Source organism: Emydura macquarii, unplaced genomic scaffold (genome assembly GCF_026122565.2).
Source record: "Emydura macquarii macquarii isolate MOO-44397 ecotype Brisbane River unplaced genomic scaffold, CSIRO-AGI_Emac_v2 contig_2890, whole genome shotgun sequence".
Taxonomy (NCBI): Eukaryota; Metazoa; Chordata; order Testudines; family Chelidae; genus Emydura; species Emydura macquarii.
The window spans coordinates 454949-482404 of NW_027133027.1; the positions used below are offsets into that span (position 1 = coordinate 454949).

The following is a 27456-nucleotide window of genomic DNA, read 5'->3' on the forward strand; positions in this document are numbered from 1 at the left end:
CTTGAAGGTGAGTATTTGTCTGCTAGCTGGTGTAATTTTAGGAGCTATATTAAAAATGTAAGTTACAAAGTGAAGGAGGACTAAAGTCAAGAAGTGTCAAAATTAAAGTTTCCACCCAATGCAAGATATGTATTCTAAGCCACATTCAGTCAGAACTGTAGAAATTAAATTGTACAAACTTTGTTTCAGTAACTATTTACAGTAAAGAAAAAGGACAATTGCCTGAAAGTAGGCAGAAGGTAATGTTATACAATTAATAATGTATTTCAGTACATTAATGGTGCTAAGCATTTCCATTTTAAATCTTAATTTCCAAGAATTTGGGAAGAGCCAGATATTCACTGACACGAACTATTCAGTAGAGGTTCAAATAAAAAAGATTTTAATTCTACATAAAAAAAATACAAAAAACCTGACCCAGAACACATTCTCTCCCCCACCCCCTATTTTTTTTTTTTTTTAAACCCAAAAGAAATTAAACTGATGCAAGTAAAAAAATCACTTTGGTAGAATAGCTCATTATTGCTTCAGGGAAGTTGACAGCATTTAAAAAAAATAATGTATCAGGGTTTTCAAACTTGTATTTCTTTTTGGGTGAAAGTGTGTGGACATTCTGAAAAATTGCATTGTGCTTTGGAGACAGAGTTTGCACTTCTGTAACGTTTTTTTTAATGAAAAGTTTCAAGATTCAGTTTTGGGAAATATGTCAGACTTAACATGCAAACCAAAAATTAGCTACCTGAGTCCAAATTCCTTTGTAGCTCTACTCACAATAATCAATGCAAGTGATTTTTTTTTTTTAAAAGCTTATTTGGAGTTCAGCTATTTTAACTCTTAATTTTACACCAAAAATATTTTTAAGAAATAAAAGTATCACAACCAAATTAAGACTAGACTTTTTAAATAAATTTATTAGATCACATAAATATTGTTTGTAACGAATACATTTGTCTATTCCCTTTTTCACATCCTTGGCACACAATAGTGCTCTTACCATAATATTTACAAAACTAGTGTAAACATCCATGGAAAATAAAATGAAAATAATGAAGTGCTAAGTACGTAAAAGGTCAATAAATAGCAAAATGTTGCAAATATTGAAGGAGAAGTTGTTCTTTTGTCCTATATTCAGCCATTACATGAGTAAAAGAATAGTCCACTTAAAAAAATAAAACTTGATTCTTGATTCCCATTTTTCCACTACTGTTGCATTTAACAAACTATACAATTCTTTTATGAAGTTCAAATAATAAGAAATGAGTTATTCAATGCAATATCATTATTTTAGGCATCAACTGTTCTGGTTCATATAAGGAAGGTCACACATTTATGCTTGCAAGTTAGTGGTTTTGAAGTGTGCAGTTTTGAAATCCAGAAAACATTTCCCATTTTTTCAATTCCTAATCACCCTTCCAATATGGCACTGAAGATCCCTAATGGGCATTAGTATAGAGTCTATTCTTCATGAAGATGATACTAGACAGATGTTGCCTGATACCTGGATAATGTTGAATGTGATTAAACCAGCGAGACACATTAAGGTATTTCTCCTTCTCCTGCACTGTAAGGTCAGCCTAACAAGGGAAGAAATAAAAGATATTAAATAATCATATCACTACTATCATAGAAACATATGGTAATTACAGGAATAAAAAGTAGTTTTATGAAGTCAGTTCCCAAATACGATGAAAAATTATAGAAGTCTAGCAGTACTGTATATTGATTTTATATTTTTTGGTTGTGGAGTTTTAAAAACCATATGTTAGTTTTAGGAAAATCTGAAGATTCAGACATAATTTGCATAATTTAACATCAAACAGAACTGAAGGCTCAACTGTATGACAGGGTTTAAAGCTGAGATTACAAAGCAGACAGGACTGGTTCTTGTTCCAGTAACTCTAGTAAAGTGAAGAAAGGCAACGAAATTGCTGGTATTTAGCATGTTTAACAAGGGATTACTGTAAGTATCCTTAAGAAAAGTTCTGAAAGATATCCAAGTAATCCTCACTGTTGCACTCTAGTCTAGGAAGCCGTCTGTTCTTGCCTCTCAAGCCAAGGACTAGTTTACATTTTTTAGAAACGCGTATTGAACAGAGGGATGTGCTGTTTCGAAGCACGTTCAAGACAGAAATGAATTAAAGGTATGCTTATAATTTTTTTTTTTTTAACCGTTTGATCTAAGAGTCACAACAATAGCTGTTGGGTGTATTTCAACAATTCTGGGAAAGTCAGTAAATGCAACTGTCACATACAATAGTAATTTATTTTCTTTAGATGTACTCAGATTACTAGTATCTAGGACACAAGTGGCATCATTCAAATCACCACAGCAAAAAAAACTTAGATTAAGGATCTGTCCACATTAGAAATATAACCATGAATTAGTAGGGTTGTCTACCATGATTAAAGATGTACCTATGTGTAGTAACCCGCATTCTGGCACTAGCATCTGCTACAGTTGTGATGCAGCAGCACAGAATGCTGTCCTGGGAAGAGGGACAGCCTGAGAGAGGGGGCTCAGAATCCACCCGATGGGGCAGTTAGAAAAAGCTGTTGGAGAAGAATGGAGATGTGAGCTATAGGATGAACTGAAACCTGGGTAGGTGGGGTAGTGATAAAATAAAAACAGGAGAATAAAAGTAGGGGACTGAGGAGGAAAGAAAACATAGGAAAGGTTTTCAGGTCAGGAGAAGCAGAAAACCCCCCAGACCTGGGTATGTGAACAGACATTGTTAAGAGAACGGAAGTAGAGGGAAATAAAAGCTACATATGTAGAAACTGAAAGGAAATATAATTGGTGAAAAAGAGAACTGATAAAAATCTGTCAGATGAAAACAGAGCCTTGAAAATGGTAAACAAGAAGCCCACCCACAAGGAACCTAAAGTGTTCAAAACAGTCATTTCACTGTTCATACATCTATTGAAGGATATTCAAGAACAACAGTTCAAAAGTGTCTACTAGACAAGTGGTCACTAGGGACTGCTTGTGGATGAATTCAGTGAAAAGAAGTACAGCCACAGGAACAAACCTAAAGGAGCACTTCAAGCCAAAGAGAAGCAAGGACAGAAAGAGGGGAGCTGAACTTACATGCAAGAAAAGGAAAAGTGATAGTATATTAAGTCATTTATTTAGCTCTTGTTAATAATGCATTTGATACTAAGTGCACAGGGTGTACAAGCTCAAAGGTTAATGAGTTGGTAACCTATAGTTTATTATTATAAGTACTAAGTCTTTGGTAATGTTCTATATTAATTTATGCTCCTGGTACAATTTTAGGGTTTTCCCTTACAAAGTTAAAATTATTCCTTTTGCCTTGGTTTGCCTCTGCCTCTCCTCACAGTTAGCATAGCCTAGCCTAGCCAGGTTACCACTTATATTCAACATTTTTAAAGAGTTTTCAAGTCAAAATCTTAGGGTTACTGGCAGAATCTACTTCTGAATGTAGATGAACTGGCCATGGGAGGATTAAACTAGAAGGAGCTTCAGGGGGGCTGGGAGCGGGGTGGGGGGAGAGAGAGGGAAAGTGTTAATAGCCACTATACTGACTTAACATCCGCCTTTCTTGTGCTGGTGTAGTGGATGTGAACACCCCATCAGTAGCCATCTTAATAATGAATAGCTTTAAGGCTGTTTAATTTATGTCTGAAGACCGGACTAGACACACAGCCAGTCCAGGATGAGGACTACTTAGGTGAGTTTTACTCCACTTTTGCATTCGTTTGCACTGCAATAATTCCTGGTTGCAGTCAAGAAATTGGTCCAACTATTCTCAATTAAATCAAACTAACACATTTTCTTTGAAGTCAAGGCACAGGGGAGACACTGAAATTCTGACTGTACTGCTGGTTCTTCACTGTCTATTCTCCTTTCAGTAGGATTAGGATTTCTCTAAAATCAACCCACTACTTTTTTTTTTTTTTTTAAACCAGTGCTGGATCCTCTGTTGCCAGCTTAATTTCCAGCATGCTTTACACAATGCTCTGTTCCCTCTCCACAACTTTCCATACTAACTGGCCTAGCAGTGAGGGACTGTATCTGAAGACTGACAGCTCCAAATTTAATTTGTAGTTGGAAGCCACAAAGAAGATACATCAGCTCCAACTTGTTGGATAACAGCAACAAAGAGGGAAAAGCTGGGATAGTTCTGAATAGTGTCCATAGTCTCAAGCTGAGCTTCATCTTGTTGTGGTTAACTTTTGAGACAGCAAGAGTCCTATCAGCATCTTGGGAAAAAAGTAGATTTTGCAGCATCACCTACAGGAGACACCACACATCCCTCGCCAAACGAACTTGCTTGCTAGAATGCAAACATACTGTTGCAACTATATTTCTGCAGAAGATTGTGCAATTCAAACTCTAATACCATTTTCTGGTCCATACCAATTTTGTTGAAACTTAACTTAAGTAGCAATACCTTGCAAGCTTGCCTCTTATTGGTGCAGAAATGTGAAATCTTATTTCTACAACTCTGCATACTGTAGCTGACATCACTGATAGAAGTACACAAACAGTTACATCAGAACTATAGTTTCTGCTGCACTAGAAACAATTAAATCAGCATTATCCCAGTGGAAAAGAACAAAATTGGTAAGAGAAAAATGTCAGCTTTTTGTAGACTTGACAACCCAAAAGAAGAAAGTTATTAAAAGCAGCACAGAATGGTCTTTTAATTAAAATACTCTGTAAAATTGCCTGAAGTTCCCCATAGATTGGGCACTCAATGACATGCACAGAAGAGACATTTGATCACATGTAACTGTCCTAACATTCACTGTAGTTTGGCATTGGTAACCCAATATAAAGCAGCAGAGCCATTTACAACGCAAAGAAAAGTATGGCAAAAAACGAGTACACACAAGCATTATAAAATTCAGTATTTAAAATATAAACGTGCTTAAAATACTGGAACCTCCTGGAGCAAACTATTGTATTTTTGTAGAAGCTCTAGTTAATTATGTCCTTTATTCATAAAACCTGCTTTTAATGGGAAAGACATTTGAACATAAAATATGGAATTACACTGAAATTTAGCAGACAATGGGCCCAAGGATTCCTCCTACACTAGTTTCACACCATTAACTCTCAGACTTCAATAGTTATTGATTTACAAAAGTGAAAAAGCAGGAGGATTAGTTCTATTGGGATATGGTTAGCAGAGAGTGAAAAAACATTTGAAGGCAGAAGTATCTATTCTGATAACTAAACCCCTTTTGTACTGTGGAAAAAAAACAGGCAAAATATTTTAGTTTATTTGCATAATGTACTCGACAGGTGCAGTATATTAAGAGAGCACTTTGTGGCATGGTTTACTTTTTACTCAGTTCATAATTCTTAGGTTAATTGTTTAGAGATCACTTCCATTGCATTTTTACAACATTGTTAGAGATGAATATTTTCTGTTCTTCCTCATTAAATCAGGTAATTCCCCAAAGTTAAAAAAAAGCTGCTGTTCTGCTATTAAAATAATTATTTGCTATTAAAGCAATTTTAATAGCAAACAGCCACTCATTGAGGATTTTTTTTTTTTTTTTTTTTAAAAAGGGAGGAAAAACCTTGATGTTTCTATGTAGAGCTGATGAAGGCTTACCAAAGTAATCACTGTACAGTGAACCTAGAATGGAGTTTCTAAAAGGACTATGAATTGCATTCTCCAAAGGATATTTAATTTCAATAGCATTGTGGTTGCAGACGAATTCTCACCCTCTAAACTCTGTGGGCAAGAGTCTCACCAAGTTGTTTATGTACCAAGCCCTTCAGCGTGAGCAGGATCTCACATGAGCTCGAATTCATATACAAATTTAAAAGTGCTTAGAAAAACACAAAGGGAATGGAGGAGGGGGAAAAAAATCAGTAATGTCAACTTGACAGAATCTCTTAAGATAGTATCTGACTGGGATGGCTTGATAAGACATCCAACAACTTTAGCAATACTGTGATTAAAAAAATGCAATATCAACTTTAAGCCAGATCCTGAAGCAAAGTCAGCAAAACTATGCTTCACAGAGAGCCACTACATGCAATAAGAAGGATAGGCTCTGGCTCCTAACTTTAAATAGTATGTTATAACAGAATCCAGAATCAAGGAAAAATGGTAATTATTTAATTGTTATAGCTGTTTAATTTTTTTTCTTTTAACTGAAAATCAGAGTGATTATGGGCAAAGTAAAACATCTCAAGAATCATTAACATTGTTTTGTACTCCAAATATTTATTTTCCCATTTTATGTATATAGATGTTAAAAAGAGTATACACATAATTTCAGCCCAGTATTAAGATCAGCATTTTAACAAGGTTGAAGTTTATTAATGGACATTAACTAAAATACTTACTGGAATCTGAATAATAATGCTGCTGGATAAGTAGTTCAAATATTAGCAATCTTGAATTGGGAATTGATTGTTCCTTCTCATACTAAGCTTTTCAGCAGGATTCAGTTGGGAATCTGCATGTGAGCAGAAGGCCATCTTCCCAGGTTATTACATGGAATTCATATTAGAATGATTTATTTGATCTTGTTTATTTGATATGAACCTGATACTCTGATTGAAGATTTTTTTGTTTTATTTTTGATTAGACAGAAAATTCTATGCAAGTTCAGAGGTAGTTGATGTATTTTTTTTATTTTTGTTTTTTTACATTATGGGTGATTATTAAAGTTTATGAATTAGGAGAATAATCTTAAATCTATTTCTTTATCTCAGGAAACACTGGGGATGTTAAATAGAACTAATCAGACTTTTTGCTGATTGGTCCCCAAATGTCCTCATACAGCACAAGCACAATTCTAACAGAGAATGTACACATATAAAGTTTGTTTTCCTATCAGTCACAATTTTGGTAAAACAAAACTAATTATCCACGGAGGATTTAAAACTCTTACTGAATGCTCACTGACTGTCCCGTGTGTCCCCTAGCAGTAACCTTCTGTTTTCTCTGGAACCCATCAGCTCTACATTGTTTTTCACCATATTCACTTACTTACATGAAAAGTACTCAAAATGTCTAAAGGCATGGATATTTTTTTTAAAAACATAGAATTCATGACTCTGATATAAAAATGTAGTCATACATTGTTTGGAAGAGGCTTCTGGCTCATCGAGTGAGATATCAAACACTTCAAAGTATTTTTGGCCTATATTATAAACTAAAGAATCTAAGGGTTTTTTTTTATTTATACGTTAATTTCTAAACTTTGTAGTTGCAAAGATAATTTTAACATATTAAATGAATGTGAAAAAGGTGTTGTATAGCCTTCACTAGTTTGCTAACAGCCTCAAAAAGGCAGATGCGAACTCCACCTCCTTCGTTCCCCTCACTCTACAACAATTTAAACACTAATATTAATTAATTAATTATTGATTGGGTTAGCAGATAGAAGAAAGGAAGGAACTGGAAGTTATTGCCCAGAGGGAATTGCAAAGAGAAGAAAAAAAGGAAAAGAACAAAGGCACAGGGAAAAGGGGAGAGAAACTGAGAAGGGAAGATGGTGAAGCAAAAGCAAAAAAACCAAAGAGCAGAAGCATCAGTATTGCTAAAAACAAGCAAGTTTTCCCAATGAATGATGGCAAATGCAACAATAGTTATCCACTATATAAAAGTTTGATTTCTTCACAATGGTCATACTCTGCCCTTAATCTTTGTACTAACCTACCAGTGATATTAACAGGAGATCAACTGTTGACTACTGGTAGTATGTAGTCTGAGGCAGTATTGTGTAGTCCAATTCTAACAAACTTCTGGGTGCTGGGAAAGGGAAGAAGTGCCACTCCTTTGTCCTCCTCTCATCCTTACTCCTGCAGCCAAACAGGGAAAGAGCCAGGAGCAGTCCTCTCTTTCAGTAACCTTTTTTTTTTTTTTTTTTGGGGGGGGGGGGGGGGAGGAGGAGGAGGATATGATGCAGATCAGCTTCCTTCCCAGCAGCCAGAAGGGGCTGGAAATGGGAAGAAAGAAAATCTTCAAATTTCTCAAGACACATACTAGCCAACATTGATCCAAAAAGGCGGCCCACAAGATGGGTTCCATGAACAGAAATACATTAAGAACACTAGCACTTCCCTCCATGAAGTTTGAGTATGGAAATGCCATCACCGATACTCCTCCACCTCAAAAACAAACGCCTCCCAATCCCCCTACAGTAAAGTCGTCAAGTTTTTATCTGTCATTTTAAAATTAAGTACTGACGTATGGCTATATCCATAATGCTACAACACAATATTCAAAACATACATAATCTGGGGTTTTTTGCATCTAGATTTCCTCCCTATTTGTATCAGGCCTCGGATAACCACTCAACCATTTGCACTTTCTACTTTTGAGTCAGGAAATTATCTTCCATGAAATTTAAAAACATGTTCAGACATCAATAGAGTGCTTCATACTTTTCCCAACCATTATCTGGATAGTTGAAGTCTCCCAGGAGCACCAACTCATTTGTTTTTACCATCTGTTCTATTTCCCTAAGCAATAACTTCTATCTCTGGAGCAAACTCAATTTAAAATATGCGTGATTTTCACCATCTAATTTTTAGCTGTACTGTCACTTGGACGTGTGTTCTTACATCCTCTATTACTTGTATAGGGGACATATAAACAAAAAAGGATACATCCTCCTATTCCTTTATATAATACATAAAAGGTGTGCAATCTTGATAGTGTAACCATACAATAGAACACTAAAATTCTATGAGATCACATTTTTGTTCACACAATTAATTCCAAGTCACCTGATTATTTACTCTAACATTTTTATAAAATCATGCAAGTTAGAATTCCTTTCATTTGCTTGCTTAATCTTCTCTCATTTTCATTCCTGGACATTTCTACAATTTGCAATTAAATTTACTCTGAGTCAGGGACCAAATTATTTTTGTAAAAACCAACATTTTATAGTGGTACTGGCTAATCTCTCTCATTGCACACTCTTTTCTTTTTAGTGTTTTTTACCTAAAAATAATCATCTGTACTTTCTACTTTGATTTATCCCACCCAAATTTCCCCCCCGGAAGTTAGAACTCATTTTCTGTAGCAGACTTCCATTCTTTATAGCAGGGGAAGGGTCAAAAACCACCACACCAGCCACTGATTTACCTGCATGATGCTACTCCTCCCTTCCTTTCACTATCAAAAGAATCATGATCTTGCACGATTCAAATCTTCAAATTATGCCTTCTGACTCTGAAGTGAGCTACAACCCTTCCTAATATTATATTCTAGATACATAACATGATTTAACCTAGACAAGAATCTAAGGATTTCTCTCCTGTATTTCATGAACTCTGTGCAACAATTCTTGTTCTTGCTTCTTGGAAGCAGCAGTTCTCCATCCACATTCATTGTTCTATTTATCATCATGAATTATCAAGTGTTAACATCAAAAGATTAAATCCTAAAGCCTCTGCACCCTTTTCATATTCAATGAAATCTTGTCACCATATTTGTATATTCTTCTAGCAGTTAGCTTATCTTCATCTGCCTCTTCTTGGACCAATTATTTCACCAGTGATATCAAGATCAAGGTTTTATCTTAATTTTTCATCACCAAGTTCTTCCAGTTTTATCCATTTGTTTTTAATTCCAATTCTGTGAATGGTAATGGTACAGACTTTTGCCACCAAGTCAGGATAGTCAGAAAATAAAAAGGCACATATTTTGTCCTTCTGTCGCATTATATAAAGGACAGTTTAAAATCTCTTTATCCAAATACTACATACTGGCATTCCCTTTGACTGTTCCACAGCTAAATATTATTTTAAATAGGGAGCCATATTTAAAAGCAAATTAAATGTGAAGCACTTGCACAAAACTCTGCCCTTTAAGCAATGTTAATTACAAAATGGAAAAAGTAGTATTTCGATTTAGCTGAAAACCTTCTAAAGCAAGAATTTGTCTATTACTCAATACATTAACAATTATGACTGTTATAAACAGAAAAGTAATTAAATATTACTTACAATGATCTGATGTAGTCCATAGTACATTAAAATATCTGCTAAGGTAAAGTTGTTTCTGGCAAGGTAGACTTTGTCTTCAAGGTATAAGTTAAGATCCTAAAAGAAAATAAAAGAATTACAAAGTCAATACAATACCAGTAGGACAAAACATTAATGCAATTAATGATTTTCCTCCTGCTAAATTATAATGCTTAAAAAATTGCCTTTTAAGTCAGTTGCCTTTTATATCAGTTCAATAAATTGTCAGCTTGCTTCATGATAGCTACAACAGTTTTAACTATTCCCAAACAGAAAAAACTCTGTTAAAAAGAGTTAAAGTTGAAAAATGATTCAGTGAAGCCCAAAAACAAAAACAAAAAACCAAACTAAAAAACTCCTAACAGTCTGTAAATGAAGAGTTAAAGGATCAAGCTAGTTCCCTCATAGAATATAATCCTACATCACTAATCACTCACTCCGTTTACATCATCCATCCAATTTTAACTTTCTTTGTTCTGTAATGGAAATATGCTACTGGTTGTACACTGTTGATTTTATATATGTGGTTTACTCTACGTGCAAAGACTGCTAATGGAACACAACTCCGAACTACAATCAGTTACGTAAGAGTTCTGTAAATTCTCAGTCATGTATTGATGAAGTAGAAGAATATAATTTGGAATTTTAATCCACCTGTGTTACTAAATGAACTGATTACATGATGTGTGTCTATGGAACCACCCCCGTATGTTTGTAACTTTACAAGTAAACTGAATAGACTCTTTGCAGTGAGTAATGAATTATATGGCAGTGCAGAACTGTTCATTTACAGACTAACATTTGGGTTTATTTTAAAGGTACAAAAATTTTGTAAAGACAGCGTAGCTTTTCTGCATGTTAGTTAGATTCCAGTAAAGCACACTTTAAAACTTAAAACTGTTTTTTGTTTGAAAGTCTCCCTGATTGATTGTTGACATTTTAAACAGGGTTGATGCACAGAATCCACAAAAGGAGAGCTCTGCTCCAATATTTTTATAAACCTCACAAAAATGTTTCTTCTCCCCCACAGACTTTAGCAAGTCCATATCAGGGGTTATCTGAATAAGTAATGAGTAGGAGCGTACACTGCTGAGTTGGTTGGGATTTGGGGGCTAGTGAATAGAGAATGGGGAAAATTTATTCAGTGAAAAATGTTCTATATCTAGAGAATTAAGTATCCAAATCTTAACACATAAAATATCTTGCTTTTCTTTGCAGTTTTCCATATCCCTCAGCCTCCTACACCTCACCCCTTCCAGACCCCTCTTGTATCCCATCCTGTTCTCTATATTCTTCCCATGTGCCACCAGTCTTCTGTTCCCCTCCAAGCATCCCTTACTCTTGAGCCTCCCACTCCAAGACTAGGTAGCACAGCTCAATTCTGCTTCCCCATATGCTCCCAGTAGATTACTTCTCCCTCCACATTTCCCCAGTCTCCAAGGCTCCTACCATCCCATGTATCCAATCCTCTACCCCACCCTACACAAGACAAGACATGCCAAATAGCGAATAAGAGATGGGGTAGGGGCGGAGGAACAAACGAAATAGTCTTTAACTTACTACATCTCTTCTCAACACTACTGTAAAATGGTCAGTTTTCAAGTTCCTCTGGGTCTGGGAGCTTTCTGACCGTGTCCCTCTGCTAGGTCGAGGCGGGAAGAGAGTGAAGCAGTGTATACACATCTTCCTCTCCTCAATATGTTTGTTCCAGCCTTCCCTTGCCACCTCCCTTGACCAGTGGTTCTCAATCTATTTACCATTGTGGGGTGCATATGCAGCTCTCTCTGTTATGTAGGCACATCCACACAATACACACACACAACCTGTACAGCCCTGAGGGGGTCGCATGGACCACAGCTGTGTGCTGACCAGGCCACAAGCAACCCGCGGGTTGAAAACCACTGCTCTAGACCTACTCTAAGGAGAAAATTCAGGAACCCTTCCTCTGACCCTAAGCAGACAGGATGTTCAACCAATCACCTACTTATTATATACATCTTTCTAATACCCCTGCTACCTATCCCACCAAAAACATGAAGACCTTTCTCTTTAAAAGGCCAACAAAACAACAAAGTTTTCAAAAAGTCAGACAGACATGTTTTAAACACAACTTTACACCTTTTCTGACGTTTCCAAGTTTCCCTAAAAAATTCTATCCTGGCATGTGTTGTGGAACGTTCCATTTCAGGCAGACTTCTTTTTGAGAAAATTTGGGGCAAGGGGAATGAGGCTGATAAACAGGTTTATAATTAAAAACTAGCTTCAGTGTTAAATATGCAGCAGCCCCATAATCCTTTTTTGGGGCTACTACAGCACAAAAACTACTAAAATGGTGAGAATTTACAAGCCATTTGATATTATGTTTGAAGTATTTCCATTATGCCAATTTACTATTTGTATCAATCTCTTCTTGACGTGTCTTCTGCACTTTTGTAATTGCTGAATGTTCTGTCTGTTTTGATTTCTATTTATACAGTAAATCAGGGAAAATGTAAACCCCTACATAGTTAAAACTGTGTAATGTCACTTGCCCCTAGCTATATAGCTTTTTTATTTAGACTATTTGCTGCCTTGTTCATACCATTTATCTATCAAATTACTTTAAATATCAAGAGGGACAATGAAGATATTATAGAAATTGCTTAATCACAAAAATGCAAAGGCTAATGCGTTGTTAAGAGAAAAAGCTTGCAGAGCTAATCTGTAAATCAATTTACTAAAAGGCTACATATCACCTTGCATAAGAACATAAATAATTATTCTCCAACCAACTTTTTTCTGTCAGGTGACCTACTGAATGCAGCTTTCTATTCCTAACAAAATAACTTACTTCAACACACATTTACAGTCAGAATATCACTGAGACCCTGTCCTAGTCTTCCCATGTCCTACATAAAGTTATAAAATCTTCATTGGGCAAATTAAAAGCTAAACATCTAATACACATCCATGATATTATAATTGTTTTTACTTGTACTTCAGCGAACAAAATTTCTACAGAAAAGTTACTGCATGCTGATCGCTTTATTTTTGGCATTGTGTATCTTTCTAAAAGGCAGATGCCACTAATATCTGCAAAAACAGTTTATGCACACATGTTCAGAATGGTAAGATAAAATCATAAAGTTTGCTCCTTAGTTACATTACTGAGTAAGTTTGCTTAATGTTCTTATATATCAAAATATTCATAACATTTAAAAAATACTTCCATTTCTTTTATAAAAATCGATATAATGAGCTGTTATACTTTGAATAATTCTAGAACATGCGAAGCCAGATGGAATACAAAAAATGATGAGTTAGTTTAGCAACTGGAATTGAATCAGTGTACTTTATTCTTAGAGAAATAAAGGTTAATCTTCCCCCAATGCTTTGGCTATCATTTGACAGGATTCCTGCTTGGCAAATATATTTAAAGTTCATACCACAAAGTTGTAGCTCATGCTATTTCTATAATGCTACATATAGGCTGAGATTATTTGCTATTTTCTGGATACTTTGGGATTGTTAGTTCATTTCTTGTATCATGGACTGTTATAAGGATTCCCATGGATGAGTTCACTTACACTACTGTCCAACAGCCAAGAGGGGGACACTAATTCTAAAGTTTCTAGGTTGAAATTTATAGAAAGTAATGCCTTCTTAAGTGACAGGGATACTGAACTGAACTCTTCCTCAGGTCTTGTGGATGTTAGTTAAATCAGTAACCTAAAAGATATGACAGATGAACTTCTAGAGTGGACTGATTTTAATCCAAGTGATTTAAATCACTGATTTTAATAATCATTTGAATTCAGCAAGCAGAAAACCTTTAGTTAAATAATTGATTTCAACTGTTTGCATTCTTACTTTTTGTAGTTATTTTCTGGTCACTACGTCCCTCAAGATTTTAGAACTAATATCTCATCTTTTCTTACCTAGTTTCTATTCATAAATTGGAAGAGAAAAACAAGCTTTCCTGCTTTTTCAACTCCCCGTTGGTTTCTTAATTGAATTGAACTACCTGAAGCTAGCATGGCATTTCAGCAAACTTGTTTCCAGTGCTTAGCCAGTGACTTTCACCAGTTCAGGGATCTGACTTTCTTTAAAACTTGGCAACAAGCATGTACTGCTTAGTATTTTTTTTTTTAATTTAATAGAAAAGATTTGAACAGATAATAAATTTAGGCCTTGGCACAAGTGGCCATGATTTCAAATTTAATATTAAATACAGGTTTAAATAAAACTTAAAAAAATTAAAAACAATTATGGTTTTTTAATCGAACCAGTATACTTTCTTGTAACTCTTCTTTTAAGGTTATCCTTTACAGAAGTGGTAGTTGTACCTATGGTTCCTGTTTTCCTATGAATGTGTTAGTACTGCACACTGATTACACATATCTGTCCAAGTATTTAGACTACATAGCAATTGTCTTGGGGTTTGTTTTTCAACTATAACCGGCTGGACTCACTGTGGCAGAGTTTCTGAAGTGTTACTGAGATTTTGATAAAGAATCTTGCCACACTGTGGCTCTGGATAAGAGGGTGATGTGCAATTATTGTTGGATCCATATAGAACAGAAAGTTCCGATTGTTTCAGGACTTGTAACTAGTCCAGAATAGTGGCAACTGAAGCTTCTAAGGAAGACCAGGGATGCTATGCTATCCCAATAGAAAGCCTTTTCCATTTTGCTGCATAAGTTAGCAGAAGAACTTCTATGTACAAGATGTTCTGGACTTCAACTGAACAGTTTCTTTTGGTGGTAATTAATAAGCCAGAATCCAGGCTGTCAGATGCAAAGATGGGTGTGAGATTTGACCTCAGTTTTGTGAACCCTGTCAGGAAGAACAGGTAGTATGATAGGACATTGAGCTGATAAGTTCATCAGGTACCAGAACAGCTGGGCCAATCTGGACTTACCAGGATCACTGAGGATGAATCTTGTCGGAGTTTCCTTTGGATCTGAGGTCTTAAAGGGATTGACAGTAGGCATACATCAGTCCCAGGACCCATGAGATGTGGAAGGCATCTGACAGGGAGCCTGGGCTCAAACACCCCTCTGGAGCAGAATGTAGGGCATTCCTTGTTCTGCACCATGGCAAGCAGTCTATTTTTGGATACAGACACTCTTGCAAAATATGCTCGACATGACGGTCTTTTACAGTCCACTTGTGGTTGTCTGAGAATTGTCTGCTGATCTGATCCAGAAGGGTATTTTGCAAACCTAGAAGATGCACAGCCACTGGTGTGATATGACAAAACACCAATCCCAGAGACTATGGCTTCTTGGCAAAGCAGAGGTGCCTAGATAACTCCCTATCAGTTGACACAATACATTGCTGTGGTGTTATTTCAGTCATTATTTGGATCATGGATCCTTGTAACATGGGTAGAAATGCCACACATGCTAGATATGGCTCTAAAGATATTTATGTTGACCTTCCTAGGAGTGGACCAAAGGCCTTAATATCTGCAAGTGTAGAGACAGCCATTTTGAGCATCTTGGTAGGCAATGGTGCAGCAAAAGGTACTCTATTCCATATGTGAAGCAGGTTCTCCCATTTAATTTAAAGAGGAAGAGGCCTTCTTGTGGGAGCTTCATTTCATGGACATGTGGTGATTGCTTGGTAGATATACTGATTTCAACCACCCTTACATAGAAGGTGAAGTCTGGCATGCTAAGTGACATAGGAGCAACAGACCATGTGACACAGGAACCTGAGACATGCTCTCTCAGAAATCTTTTAGGTTGTCTGTAAGAGCTTGCTGATGATTAGAGAGACTCAGTCTGGTACCTCTCCTATGATAGATATATCTGAGGTCAGCAAGATCTCACCACAGTTTTTATGAATTCTATAATCTTTATCAGTGAAAATGTAGATTTTTCTCTGTTGATCTTGATCCCCAGTGTTGTGAACAGCTGTATGATCAAATGAATTGATCTGTGTCCTGAAAGTCAAGAGTTGTAAACCAATCTTGAGGATCTAATGAGGAATAATTGAAGCCAGAGTTACCGTCCTGAACCTGAAACAGATGCATCTTCTGAGACGCATCAAGTCTAGAATAGGACACCAGATACCTTCCTTCTTTGGGATTATGAAGTAATGGGAGTAGTACCCCTTACGTCTAAATTCTAAGGGCATCTTTTCCAGTGCTCTGAGCTTTAGAAAGGAGTTCATTTCTTGTTTTAACAGTATCTTATGATAGGGATCCCCAAAAAAGGGATGGGGAAGGAAGGTGGTGGAGGGAGTGACTGAAATTGGATAGAATACCCTTTGTTTCAAGGACCCATTTGCCTGAAATGATCTGAACCCAGATCTTCCAAAAATAAAAAGGCAGTTGCCACAAGAGAAGAGGAGGATGAGAGAGAAAGGCATACAGATCCTGAAACTGTTCTGAAGGGTTCTCAATCCTGAAGCTCTTGAATGGTTCTCAAACTTGCTGACATGAGGAACACACACATACAGCAGCAGAAGGAAAAGGCAGCAGAGGGTCTCCTGAACTGGAATGTCAGTTTCTTCCTTGGCAATTTCAACATTCTCTGCAGATTTTAGTAATAAGTTTAGGACCTTTGGTCTAATGAAACTTTGGCCTCTGGACTGCTTCCTCATTGGGTCTGGTATGTATATGATGATAGTGGTGCTCAAATTTTTCAACAAATGCAGTTCACAATCTTCAAACAGGTCTTGAATTGTTATTTAGATCTTCTTGCACATTCCGTAAGATTGGAGCCATTAAGCCTTGTGCACCACAGTGAAAGTCACCTTGAACGTGTCGCCACATCAAACACGTCTAAAGCAGCCTGCGGTGATGTTCGGGCTATTAATGATCCTTCAGGTACCATATATTTTGGCAATTCACAACTATGTTCTTGTGGAATCTTTTCTATAAATTGCGACACCCTGTGCCCTAGGTGAGATGGTCATACTTTGAAAGAAGCACCTAATAATCTGAAATACGCATCTGAAGATTTGCCGATGAATAGATTTTTCTGCCAAATCAGTTTTTTTAAAGGTCCTTCTCGCTTGGTGTCATCAGAGAAGACCTTACAGCAGAAAAGCATATGCAAGGGATGAAAGAAAGGAACAGAACATACGTGAAGAGGAGATGAACTGAAGAGCTAAACAGAGATTTTGAAAGAAGTAAATTGTACTAAAGACAAACATTTATATTAAAAGATAAAAGCTTGTGTATATTTTCCTAACTCCATGTAAACAATGACTGTAGTTGCCACAGGATATTATTTGCTTGTGAATGAATACACTCTCTCTCTCAATAACGCTGTCCATGTTATGAAAAAATATGAAACCCTAGTCAAGATAATGCAAATACGTAACAAGATTGTTCAGATGCCATGCAGAAGCGCTATTCAAAAAGCTAGAAAGATTAGTTCAAGTATTCTATAAAGCTTTTCTTCTCAACAAGACCTTTGTTTTAGAATCTTAACAAGCACTGAAGAGTTTTGTTACTGGGAGGTTTTACAGAATTGTAGCATCGCATTTGAGAGCCAATTACAGGCAGCCTACATTTTACAGAAGAGGTGACTGAACTGCTTTTGGCACATGCGACACATAGCTCATTACAATTTACGGCTTCAGGCTGCAACAGTCCCAAGACTGCCATTATGCATTCCAGACATATTATGAAACCACAGTCTCAGACTTGCCTGCCTACTTTACTTCTTTTCCCATAGTCCCTTTTGGCATAGGATGCTTATCTACTTCAGTACTAGGCTGTTTCTTGTTCCAACTATTAACTTGTGGTGGCAAGAGGAACAAATAGAAGCAAAGAAATTACTGTTCTGTAGGAACATTTTTACCACATTACTGTGTCAAGATGAACTCTGGCCACTCGTCACCTGATGTAAATGAAAATCTCCAGGAAAGCTATCATCATTGATTAAAATTAAGTGCCGCAACTCTTCTTCCTTTCCCAACATCTGCCTTTCAGTACTAGCAGTGAAAATTTTATTGTGTTTGGAAACAGTACAATATACAATTGTATGTTTGGAAACACACACATTTTGTATTTCAATATTGTAAGACAATTTCTCTTTCCCACACTGCTACTGCTGCTAAGATCAAAACTGATCTGAAAGCTGTCAAATCAGAATTATAAAAATCTGACCCTAAAACTGTTTTTGTGCCCAGAATTAGGTCACTTACAGAAGTGGTTCTAACCAAGGGTATATGTACCCCCAGAAGACATTTGCATACTCCCAGGGGTACATCAACTCATCTAGCTATTTGCCTAGTTTTACAACAGGCTACATTAAAAACCACTAGCAAAGTACATACAAACTAAAATTTCATACAGACTATAACTTGTTTATACTGCTCTCTATCTACTATACATGGAAATGTAAGTATAATATTTATATTCCAATTGATTTATTTTATAATTGTATAGTAAAAATGAGAAGTAAGCAATTTTTCAGTAATAGTGTGCTGTGACACTTCTGTATTATAACCTCTGATTTTATAAGCAAGTAGTTTTTAAGTGAGATAAAACTTGGGGTACACAAGATAAATCAGACTCCTGGAAAGGGATACAGTAGTCTGAAAAGATTGAGGGCCACTGATTTAAATGCCTAAGTACCTGGTTTGCAGACACAAAATAGTACTTTGATATCCAAATGTCAAGTAACTATGCCTGCTAAATTGTGGAAACTTAGTGAGGGCCAAATTAAAAATCTGCCCTTTAATCTGTATTCCAAAGGAACAAGACAAAATAAAAAAAAAAGTTACAGATTTATGTTGGTATAATCAGATGAAATTGAAAGGGAAAGTTTCCAGGGAAGGGAAAGTGTGTGTGGTTAGCAGACATAATATGGTATTCTGTTGAGGTTTTGTTTTTTTAAAATGGAGAAGCTAGTCTAAAACCTTACAATAAAAAAGTCTTGTTCATGGCAATCATCTTAGCAATATTAAGAACAATATTTAGAGTAAAGTCATGATTCTAGTATTCAGAATGTAAGCATACTGCAATATGCAGTAATCAGAATACTTGCTGCAAACTATAACCAACACTGAAATATTAAAAATTTATTTTTTTAAAAACAGATTTAAAATAGATTTACTTTCCAAAGCAATGATAACCAAGCCTGCCTTATAAGTGTAACCATTTCGTTCTCCACAACCTTGGCCGTTTTAGTGATGTTACTATTCAAGATTTAGATTTCAGTAGGGCCAAGAGCCCCAGTCAGGATCACCTTTGTTCTGGATGTTGTGCAATCACACAAGACGACGACGACAAGATCCTTACCCCAATGAGTTTACAATCTAAAGTGGGAATCCCACAAGCTGCTCTGTGCAGACAAGCCCATATACCTACATAGACACACACTGAAGCCAGAAGGGCTCTGTCCATATGAAGCAGTTTGCATGATCAGGACTAAAGGTGGTCAAAAATACTAAATGTTTTCCATGAAAACCTCTAAAAAAGAATTTTTGTAATGTTCAAAATTTTTCATTGAAAATTTAAAAAAATTTTTGACAAATGAAAAATGTTTCTTTTTTTGTTCCTAACCTGGGAATCCCTGCTCCAGCAAAGGGATTCAAACTTGGGTATCCCCTGCACATCCCAGGTGAGTGTTCTAACCAATGGACAAAAGGTTAAAAGGGAGAGGGCAGGAGGTGGAGGACATCACTTACAACAGTTTTTTTAAATCTAACCTTAATTTCCTTTGCTTTTACTAAAAATAACCCAAACAAATTGTTACTTTATTTATTTGCATGTGCATACATGTGGAACTGCCAGCAATCTGGGAAAAAAAAGGTATTCACCCAGTTCTACTAACAGTAGTTTTTTTGATTTTTGTAATTAAAGAAAACACTAAAATTTCCAATGAAATACAAGTTTTCCATGAAAATGTTTGTTTCCATCAAAAAGCCATTTTTCATACAGAAAGTTTGATGAAAACTTTTGATCAGATCCCAACTTGAGCCCAGAAGTCTACTACTGCATTGAAATAGCCCCGTAGCCTGAGTCAGCTGGCATAAGACACTGATAGGTTTTTAATTGCAATGTAGACATACCCATCTGGTGTTTCTACATTTTGTACCTTCCATATAAAATTATGGAATCTTTTTAAATTGGAAGAAAAAGGACTTTTTTTAGAAATTATATAGAATTTCAATACCATGTTGTACACTTTTAATAAATACATTATTTCAAACTGATAGTTATTCTATTTTTCCAGGACTAGGCATCTTTAACCTCCCACCCTAATAAGATAGTAAAAATTAAACTATTTTTAGCATTTTGATGATAGGGTTCAAGGAGTCTGAAGAAGCAAAATGGAAAAGGGTTTTAGTTTAATTTTAATTAGGTGAAACAACGATACCTTTCCCCTCCCAACCAGAGCTTCTGCAGCCTAAGCCATTAGAAACATTTAATATACTCAAAAATTCCATACATTTGTTGTTTATAAATATGAAAACATGATAGTTCATGGAAATTTCTCTCTATGCTTTCACTCATCACCATCTCCCATACAATATTGCATATTAACTCATCTTGGCATCCACCCATTATGTTACACGAATCACCATAGTATCTAGACTTGAAGTACATCCCCCACTGTTATCAAAGAAAAGAGTGGTTCTCAGTAACAGTAAAATAAATGTTATCTTGAATCAGAGTGCAGGCCAGTTTATATATACTGGGACATCAGTAGTAGCTTATAAATATGAGGAAACAGTAGTATTTCAAGATTTTTAAGAGACTAAAACAGTTGAATATTCTCTGAACTTTATAGGCAAAATTACAATCCCACCCCATTACATTCTTAATTATTAAGTTTTTACAGTAGGGCAAGAGGCTTGCTTTCCAAATTCTCGTTAAAACCATATCCTTCAAGTTTCAGGTTGTTTTTTCAATTAAGTGAAAAGAATGCAACTAATTTAATGGCAAATGAGTGAAGATCCTCAACATCTACTCATTTTATTACTAACGTACATTCACATATGCACATTCACATAGCATCCCCAACACAACAGCTTTAGTGTCCAATCATTCCAAAATTCAATGTTCTGGTGGTATAGCAATTAAATTATCCTTACCTTCAGAATTATTCTAATATCTTCTTTATTAGAAGGCAGACCTATCTGAGTTACTCTGTATTCTAACCACTGCTGAACTACTGCTCTCTCTTCCGCAGTTTTTCCAAGTAGCTGCTCCTTCTTAGCTTGTTTGACTAGATGGGTGGCTATAGTAGTCAATCCTGTTAGACTGGGACCATTGTTTATTTGAAGAACTGGACTCTAGAAGAAGAAAACACAAATACCATAAGTTTGTCATGTTTAACAAAGGCTGACCTTTGTACAACCTCACTACATGGCATATGGTTCACTTTTTTCTGAAATGTTTGTTTTAATTAGACAATTAAAATATTTTAATGCTAAGGAAAATACTTCACATGTAAATCATTTAAGTCTATTCTTAATCCTTGGGTTGATTTTTTTTTTTTTTTTAAGTTTCCATTGCAGGAAAAGAGAAAGATACATACACACACATATATATATATATAGGATATATAGAACAGAACATACATATACATATGGCATTTCTAGTTCAATATAACCACCCCAGTGAAAGCATCAGAATAAGAAATATTGTCAACCAGAAATCTTTGTAGGTAGCCTTTGACACAAGTTTCCATGTTTTCAGGTGTAGAAAAAACTTCAGACTACAGAATCGACAAATACCCACTTTTTCTGGACAGCCACAAATAAATCACACCAGTTAAACTTTTTCAATGCTTATTCAAAATCAATGCTTAACAGTTGGTGACTAAGTTACTGACAGGAAGCCATTTCAGGAGCAACTGCAATTTGTTTCACCTTAACAAACAAACATTCTGTATTACACTTTTCCATTCTTAGGGTTAAGCTGTAGTTTATTGTTAAAATGTTTTAATTTATAGTTGTGGAATTACGTGTGTGTGTGATGTCCTTTAAATAAAGCACATGTTCTCTGTTCCTATCAACTCCTATATAAACAATTGTCAAATTGTTCAATCACCTCTCAAAAGACATTGTCAGGTAACTAACAGCAAATGCTGTTCCAAGAAGAGAAAAGGAGATACAAATGCTATATGAATCTTTACCCACCCCTGCTAAGCAAGTCTGAACACAGTTCAACTAGTGACAGTGGAAACTAGGAGACTAACACTTCATGAGCACCCTGTTCTTCCAATAGTGTGCCAGTAGATTAAGCTAATATGGAATAAGGCACTCCTATTCCAGAGTTAAAGCATCCATACATGGAGTTAATGAGGAATAGCTATTCCAAAATAACTGCCCATGTAGAAAAACCCTTAATCTGCAAACTCCACTCTATTTTGTGAAAAGGACATTTTGATGTAAAACTGTTCTATGCCTTCACCTGAGCTCTGTAGCATTCATACTGAACTGAAGCAAACAGGTACCTAATAGAGGGCTAATAATGGAGGTCCGATAAAACCTGATGACCTCCCATTCAAATGGAATCACTCTTGATCAAAGAGCTGGCTACAGCCCATAGAAACCTGTTCTCCCAGGGTTGGTAACCAACAAACAAGTCATGTGATGGTGGTTTTTCTGACCCTGAAGCTATAAAAGAACAAGGTCTGCCCTGTATAACTCTTGCTCACTTACCAGAGTGGGAATGCAAAAATGAATAGAGGGGAAAAAGGAAGCAGTAGAACCCTGTACAGATGCTGATCAAATTACAAAAAGACTCAGTAGTTGGGACACTAAGGCAGGGATTTACATGTTGTTCTCAGGGATTTGTGGTTTTTCTATAGATCTGTACATCTCTTGTGCAGTCTATGAGTGAAATGTGGTAGATTTAGAACTCCTTTTGTAAAGTCTGTGTCTCCTTGCTTCAACTATCAAACGTTCCTGAAGAGTTAAGCAATAAACCAGACTACTACAAGGGTGAACATCTGGGGATGGTATACCTGAATGACTGGGGTGTGTTGGGAGGGTGCAGTAGTAGTTCTGGGTGCCTAGGGTAGTCTGACCATGAGTTCCCATTCCCTAGAAATAGGTCTGAGAGGCTAGAGATCGTGGCTGAAGTCTGCCAAAATCCAGAGAAACTCAGAAAGATGCAAGATTCCAGGATTTGGATCCAAGCACAGCAACCTGGTGAGTATTCAACCAGGTCTATGACAGCTTGTTTTTTTAAAGTTGGACAGAATGTCCCAAAGAGGCAGGAGAAATAGAAGGAGAGCAAAAAGTAAAGGATGGCAATATAATTTACAGCACTGTTTCAAAGTAAAGGACCCATTGTCAAATCATTCAGAAAAAAATGACTGGTCCACCAGCCTCAATGAATGACAGTGTAGAATGTAGCTCCGTAGTGCAATGATAGTTCTTAGAAATTTAAAGCATAAAATGTCTTTTCCTACTTTTTGCAGACTCTCAGTGACATTACAATAAAAACTATGTTCTGATTTTTCTATGGTTTGGGATGAAAACATCAGCGTTTTGGAGGAAACATTTAAAATATGCGATTAGAGGCACTTTTGTTTAACACGATTACAAGATTTAAGGACCATGAATAATTCCATTTTCCAGAACAAATATTGACTTGCTCAGTTTTTAAAATGAAGTAATCTACACTTAGTTTATTTTCAAAAAGTTGCACAAGCGTCCATATTTAGGATTGTTTACCAAATTCAATAAATCAGGAGATATAGAAGTCAAACCTATTGTTGTCTAATTCCATGTACTGTCCTCATCACTGTAACATGACCACTAATTCAATGAAAACCATGAAACTGGACAAGAATTGTAATAAATTTCACAATAAAAGGATTTCCTGACTTTTAGTAAGCTTTATCATACTCAGTGAAAATGTACGCAATGAAAAAGTCAGCAGGCTTTTATGTATAGTTGTATTTTGAACTGTAAAAAGAAAAGTTCTGTTTTACTCAGCCTAGCACTGGGAAAGTATAAAATGTAACAAGAACATAGCTGAAATATATTTAAAACTGAAGATTACAGTTAACATTTTTGATTCTTATAGAAATCATCCATGACAATAGTAATCCAGCATAAAACACTAAACCAATTTTCATCTTGTTAGATGTATAATTTCTGAAACCAAGTAAATTTCTAAACAAAACATTTTCTTCTGATTATTAAAGCAGCATTATAGAAAATGGAAAACTGGCTTCAGTTTATTACATCAGTCTTTTGTATCACCAGTGCCACAAACGATCTCATCACACAGTACAGCCTGAAGACAGTTCTTTTAAAAGAAATCATTAATATACTGTGAATTAACCCTTTGGTTTTATTTGATAAGACATCCATTTTGTCCATGACTTCCAATAGTGGGTAAGTATAGTGTACAATATTCTTTGAAGCCATTCAGTAAGAAACCAATTGCTAAGAGTATGATGGCACTACAGAAAGCATGCGGTGGAGTACCCATCTCTCTCCACAAAACCTCATATTGGGGATTTTAATTTTCATTAAGTATCTTAAATAGAATAAAAGTGGTAGTCAGCATCTATTCTAATCATTAATCCAGATCATAAACCTAAGAGCTATGTTGCTATTTTCATGACAGAAACTCAAACTTTACAAAGGGTAAACTCCAGTGAAAGAAGCTCAATCTCAATCCTCTCTGTGGATACCCTACCCAGAAGTAACCAGCAGTTTGTTCTTCTCTTGTTTATGTTTATTTATATATATATATATATATATATATATATATATATAAATATAAAAAATATAAAAAGGAAGGAAGAGAGAAAAGAAAAGATGTACTATGGCTAAACAAACTTTGGAGACTTTAAAAAAAAAAAAACAGAGAAAATGAAGTAACATTGATCTAATTAAACAAGACTTTTGAATATTTTGAAGTTTGAGAGATATTTCAATTAATATTCTGAAGCAGAAGAATTGAGTTATACTTAAAAAATGGCTCTACATATTAAAGATTGTATGCCAAATACTGTTGGCATTTAAGCATTAAGCACATTTCCAAAGAGGGTCTAAACTAATTCCTGACTTAATTTAAGAAGGCAAACATCTAGTTTTTCTAGTGATAACAGTTACCCTGGTGTACTTATTTCCTTTCAGTTTTATGAAGTTAATGATCTCATATTTGCTGTCACACAATCACTATTCAAAGTACAGCAGATATTCAATAAGGAATTTTCTGCAGCATGTTACACTTTCAGCTGTTGGAGACAATCAGACATCCAGGATCAGAATTAAGGAGAGACTATTTTCCTCATTCTTACACATAATTAAGTGTCACTCAATTTGGTTTCAACAAATCTCATGGCCTTTCAGTTAATTGCATCCTAATGCCAAAATAGAATGGATTTCTAATTATAGGAATCAAAATTCAGTGATGAGTATTACTACTGAAAAATTAAAAACCTCTTCAGCAAACAAATGTATGGTGCACAAATGTATATTGATGTCAACACTGAGGAGCATAGGATTAAACAAATATGCACTGAGAGTAACTCAGTGGCAGTACCAAGGTACTCAGGAACAGAAGTGTGCCCACGACCACTTGTTCACAGCAGTACTGAGCCAGGAGTCTGCTCTTCCCAGGCAGTAACAATTGATAAAGTTTGCTACCTAAAGATGAAAGGAATCAAATTATACCAACCCTAAATACAAAATATTTTGTACTGCATACCAGATAAAATAGTATACCAAAAACGCAGAGATAAAAAGAAAAATAAATTAGATGAATTAAGAAAAAATATAATACATCTTGTGTGTCTGTTTGAATGGTGTGATTTGAAAGTTATTAGAAGTAAACTTGAACATATCATGGCCTCAAAATGTAATCCTGAAAAACCAAGCTACCAGTTTCCCATACTGATAGTATAAATGAAGTGCTACCTTTTTTGTTGATTGGTCAGCCAATCTAGAAAACATGGTACGTTTGCAAGCAGAGGAAGTGGATATCATTTCACCATAACTCAAAGGCCTGAGCATAAAGGGCAGGGAAAGTTGGAAAGTCTGAAATTAGTGTGTGTTTGGAGCCAGGTTTCACAATGTTATTTTAATTGTATATTGGCCAGCCCATTTGTTATTGTTCCTTTCAGGTGGCCCCATGCAAGATTCTCCTTTCAGTTGTGCCTTCCACAGTTATGCACCATTTCTATACTTCAATGTTAAGGGGGAAATGTCTGCTGCATCTTAGTCCTGGTCTGCAGTCTGCAAATGAGTCTTTATACAGATTTAATTATTTCAAGGTGTTCTATTTTAAAGAAATACTTAAATTTGTACAATCCTTAGAGTAGACACAGTTATACCAGTATAAATACCTTATTTATATGAATAAGCTATACTTACACCAACCTACCTGCATCCATACTAGAAGGTCATACTGCTTTTAATACCCCAGTTTCACAGTCATTTACATGTTGCAAAGACAGCACTGGACAAATGTATTAACCTCCAGCACTGCCGCAAGGCCAGTTGTTTGTTCCAGCTATGAGGACCAGGGGGTACTCTGGTGGGGGAGTAGTTTCTGAGCTAAGTAATTCTGGGGGTCATTATTGGTCAAAGAGGATATGCTAGGGGGCAGCCCACATTTAGACCTGATGCTGCTTTTCCTTGTATGCAGCGTTGTTGTAACTGGGTTGAGCCCAGAATACAAAGAGACAAGATAGGTGAGGTAATATTATTGGACTAACTTCCGCTGGTGAAAGAGAAACGTTTTCGAGCTCTTCTTCAAGTGTGTAACCCAATAAATAAATGCACCCTGCACTGCAGAAACAGAGACCGTTCCCAGTGACCCCGCAGCGCACACAGCTGGAGGTGTCTCTACTCTAGGCACATGTGACCCACATGCGCCGCAGCGCGGCCCTAATACAGAAGCCCCCCAGCACAGACTTGGTAAGAGCCGGCATCAGAGCTTGAGCGAGTCCAGCTGGGTCCGTCGGTTCGGACCAGGCTAGAACCTAATCGCAGCCCCGCCGGGGGGGGGGGCGCGAAGGAAGCGGCTGCTGTCTCCGCGCTCAGCCCTGGACGACTGGGGGAGGGGGCTGGATAGTAGCCCGACCTCTCACCTCCTCCCACCCCCTCCCCCAGGCGCCCCGTTAGGGGAGAGGAGATCACGCGCAGAGGCCAACGGCCGAGGGACGCGCTCGAGGAGGAGACTGGGGGGGTGGGGGGAGGGGGGAACAGCCCGTTCGTCGCGCGCGCACGTGCCCGACTCGGTCCCGGTCCCCCCCACTCGCTCCCTTCACCTTCCGCTCCCCTTGGACGCCGTACTTGTTCCCTTTCTTCAGGCCCAGCGACTTCTCTAACAGAACCAGCTCCTCCGGCCCGGGCCCTGCCGCAGCTGCCATCTTTGGAGAGAACCCGCCGGGAAAGGAAGGAAGAGTGACGGTCTGACGTGTCCGACGAGTCAACACCAACAAACTCCAACATGACTGGACGTAGGGGAGCCACCTCCTCTCCACCCCCTAAGTAACGCCTCCATCCATTGGAGGAAAGGAGAGACGGGGAGAAGGACAGGCCCAGCCGAGCGAGCACAG

At 36.7% G+C, this 27456-nt stretch overlaps 1 protein-coding gene across 2 annotated transcripts; it reads right to left on the reverse strand.

Moving 5' to 3' along the window:
• Window positions 1-891: 891 nt before the first annotated feature.
• On the reverse strand, window positions 892-27456 carry EEF1E1 (eukaryotic translation elongation factor 1 epsilon 1). 2 transcript variants are annotated; one of them, XM_067568360.1, is made up of 4 exons: window positions 27191-27456; window positions 21014-21214; window positions 9953-10048; window positions 892-1574 (listed from the first exon to the last, which is right to left on the reverse strand). In XM_067568360.1, the coding sequence occupies exons 1-4, from the start codon at window positions 27347-27349 to the stop codon at window positions 1434-1436; spliced, it is 597 nt and encodes a 198-aa protein (XP_067424461.1). In that variant the 5' UTR covers window positions 27350-27456; the 3' UTR covers window positions 892-1433. The 2 variants fall into 2 exon arrangements, with proteins under 2 accessions (XP_067424461.1, XP_067424463.1); XM_067568362.1 differs by having other exon boundaries at window positions 27166-27392.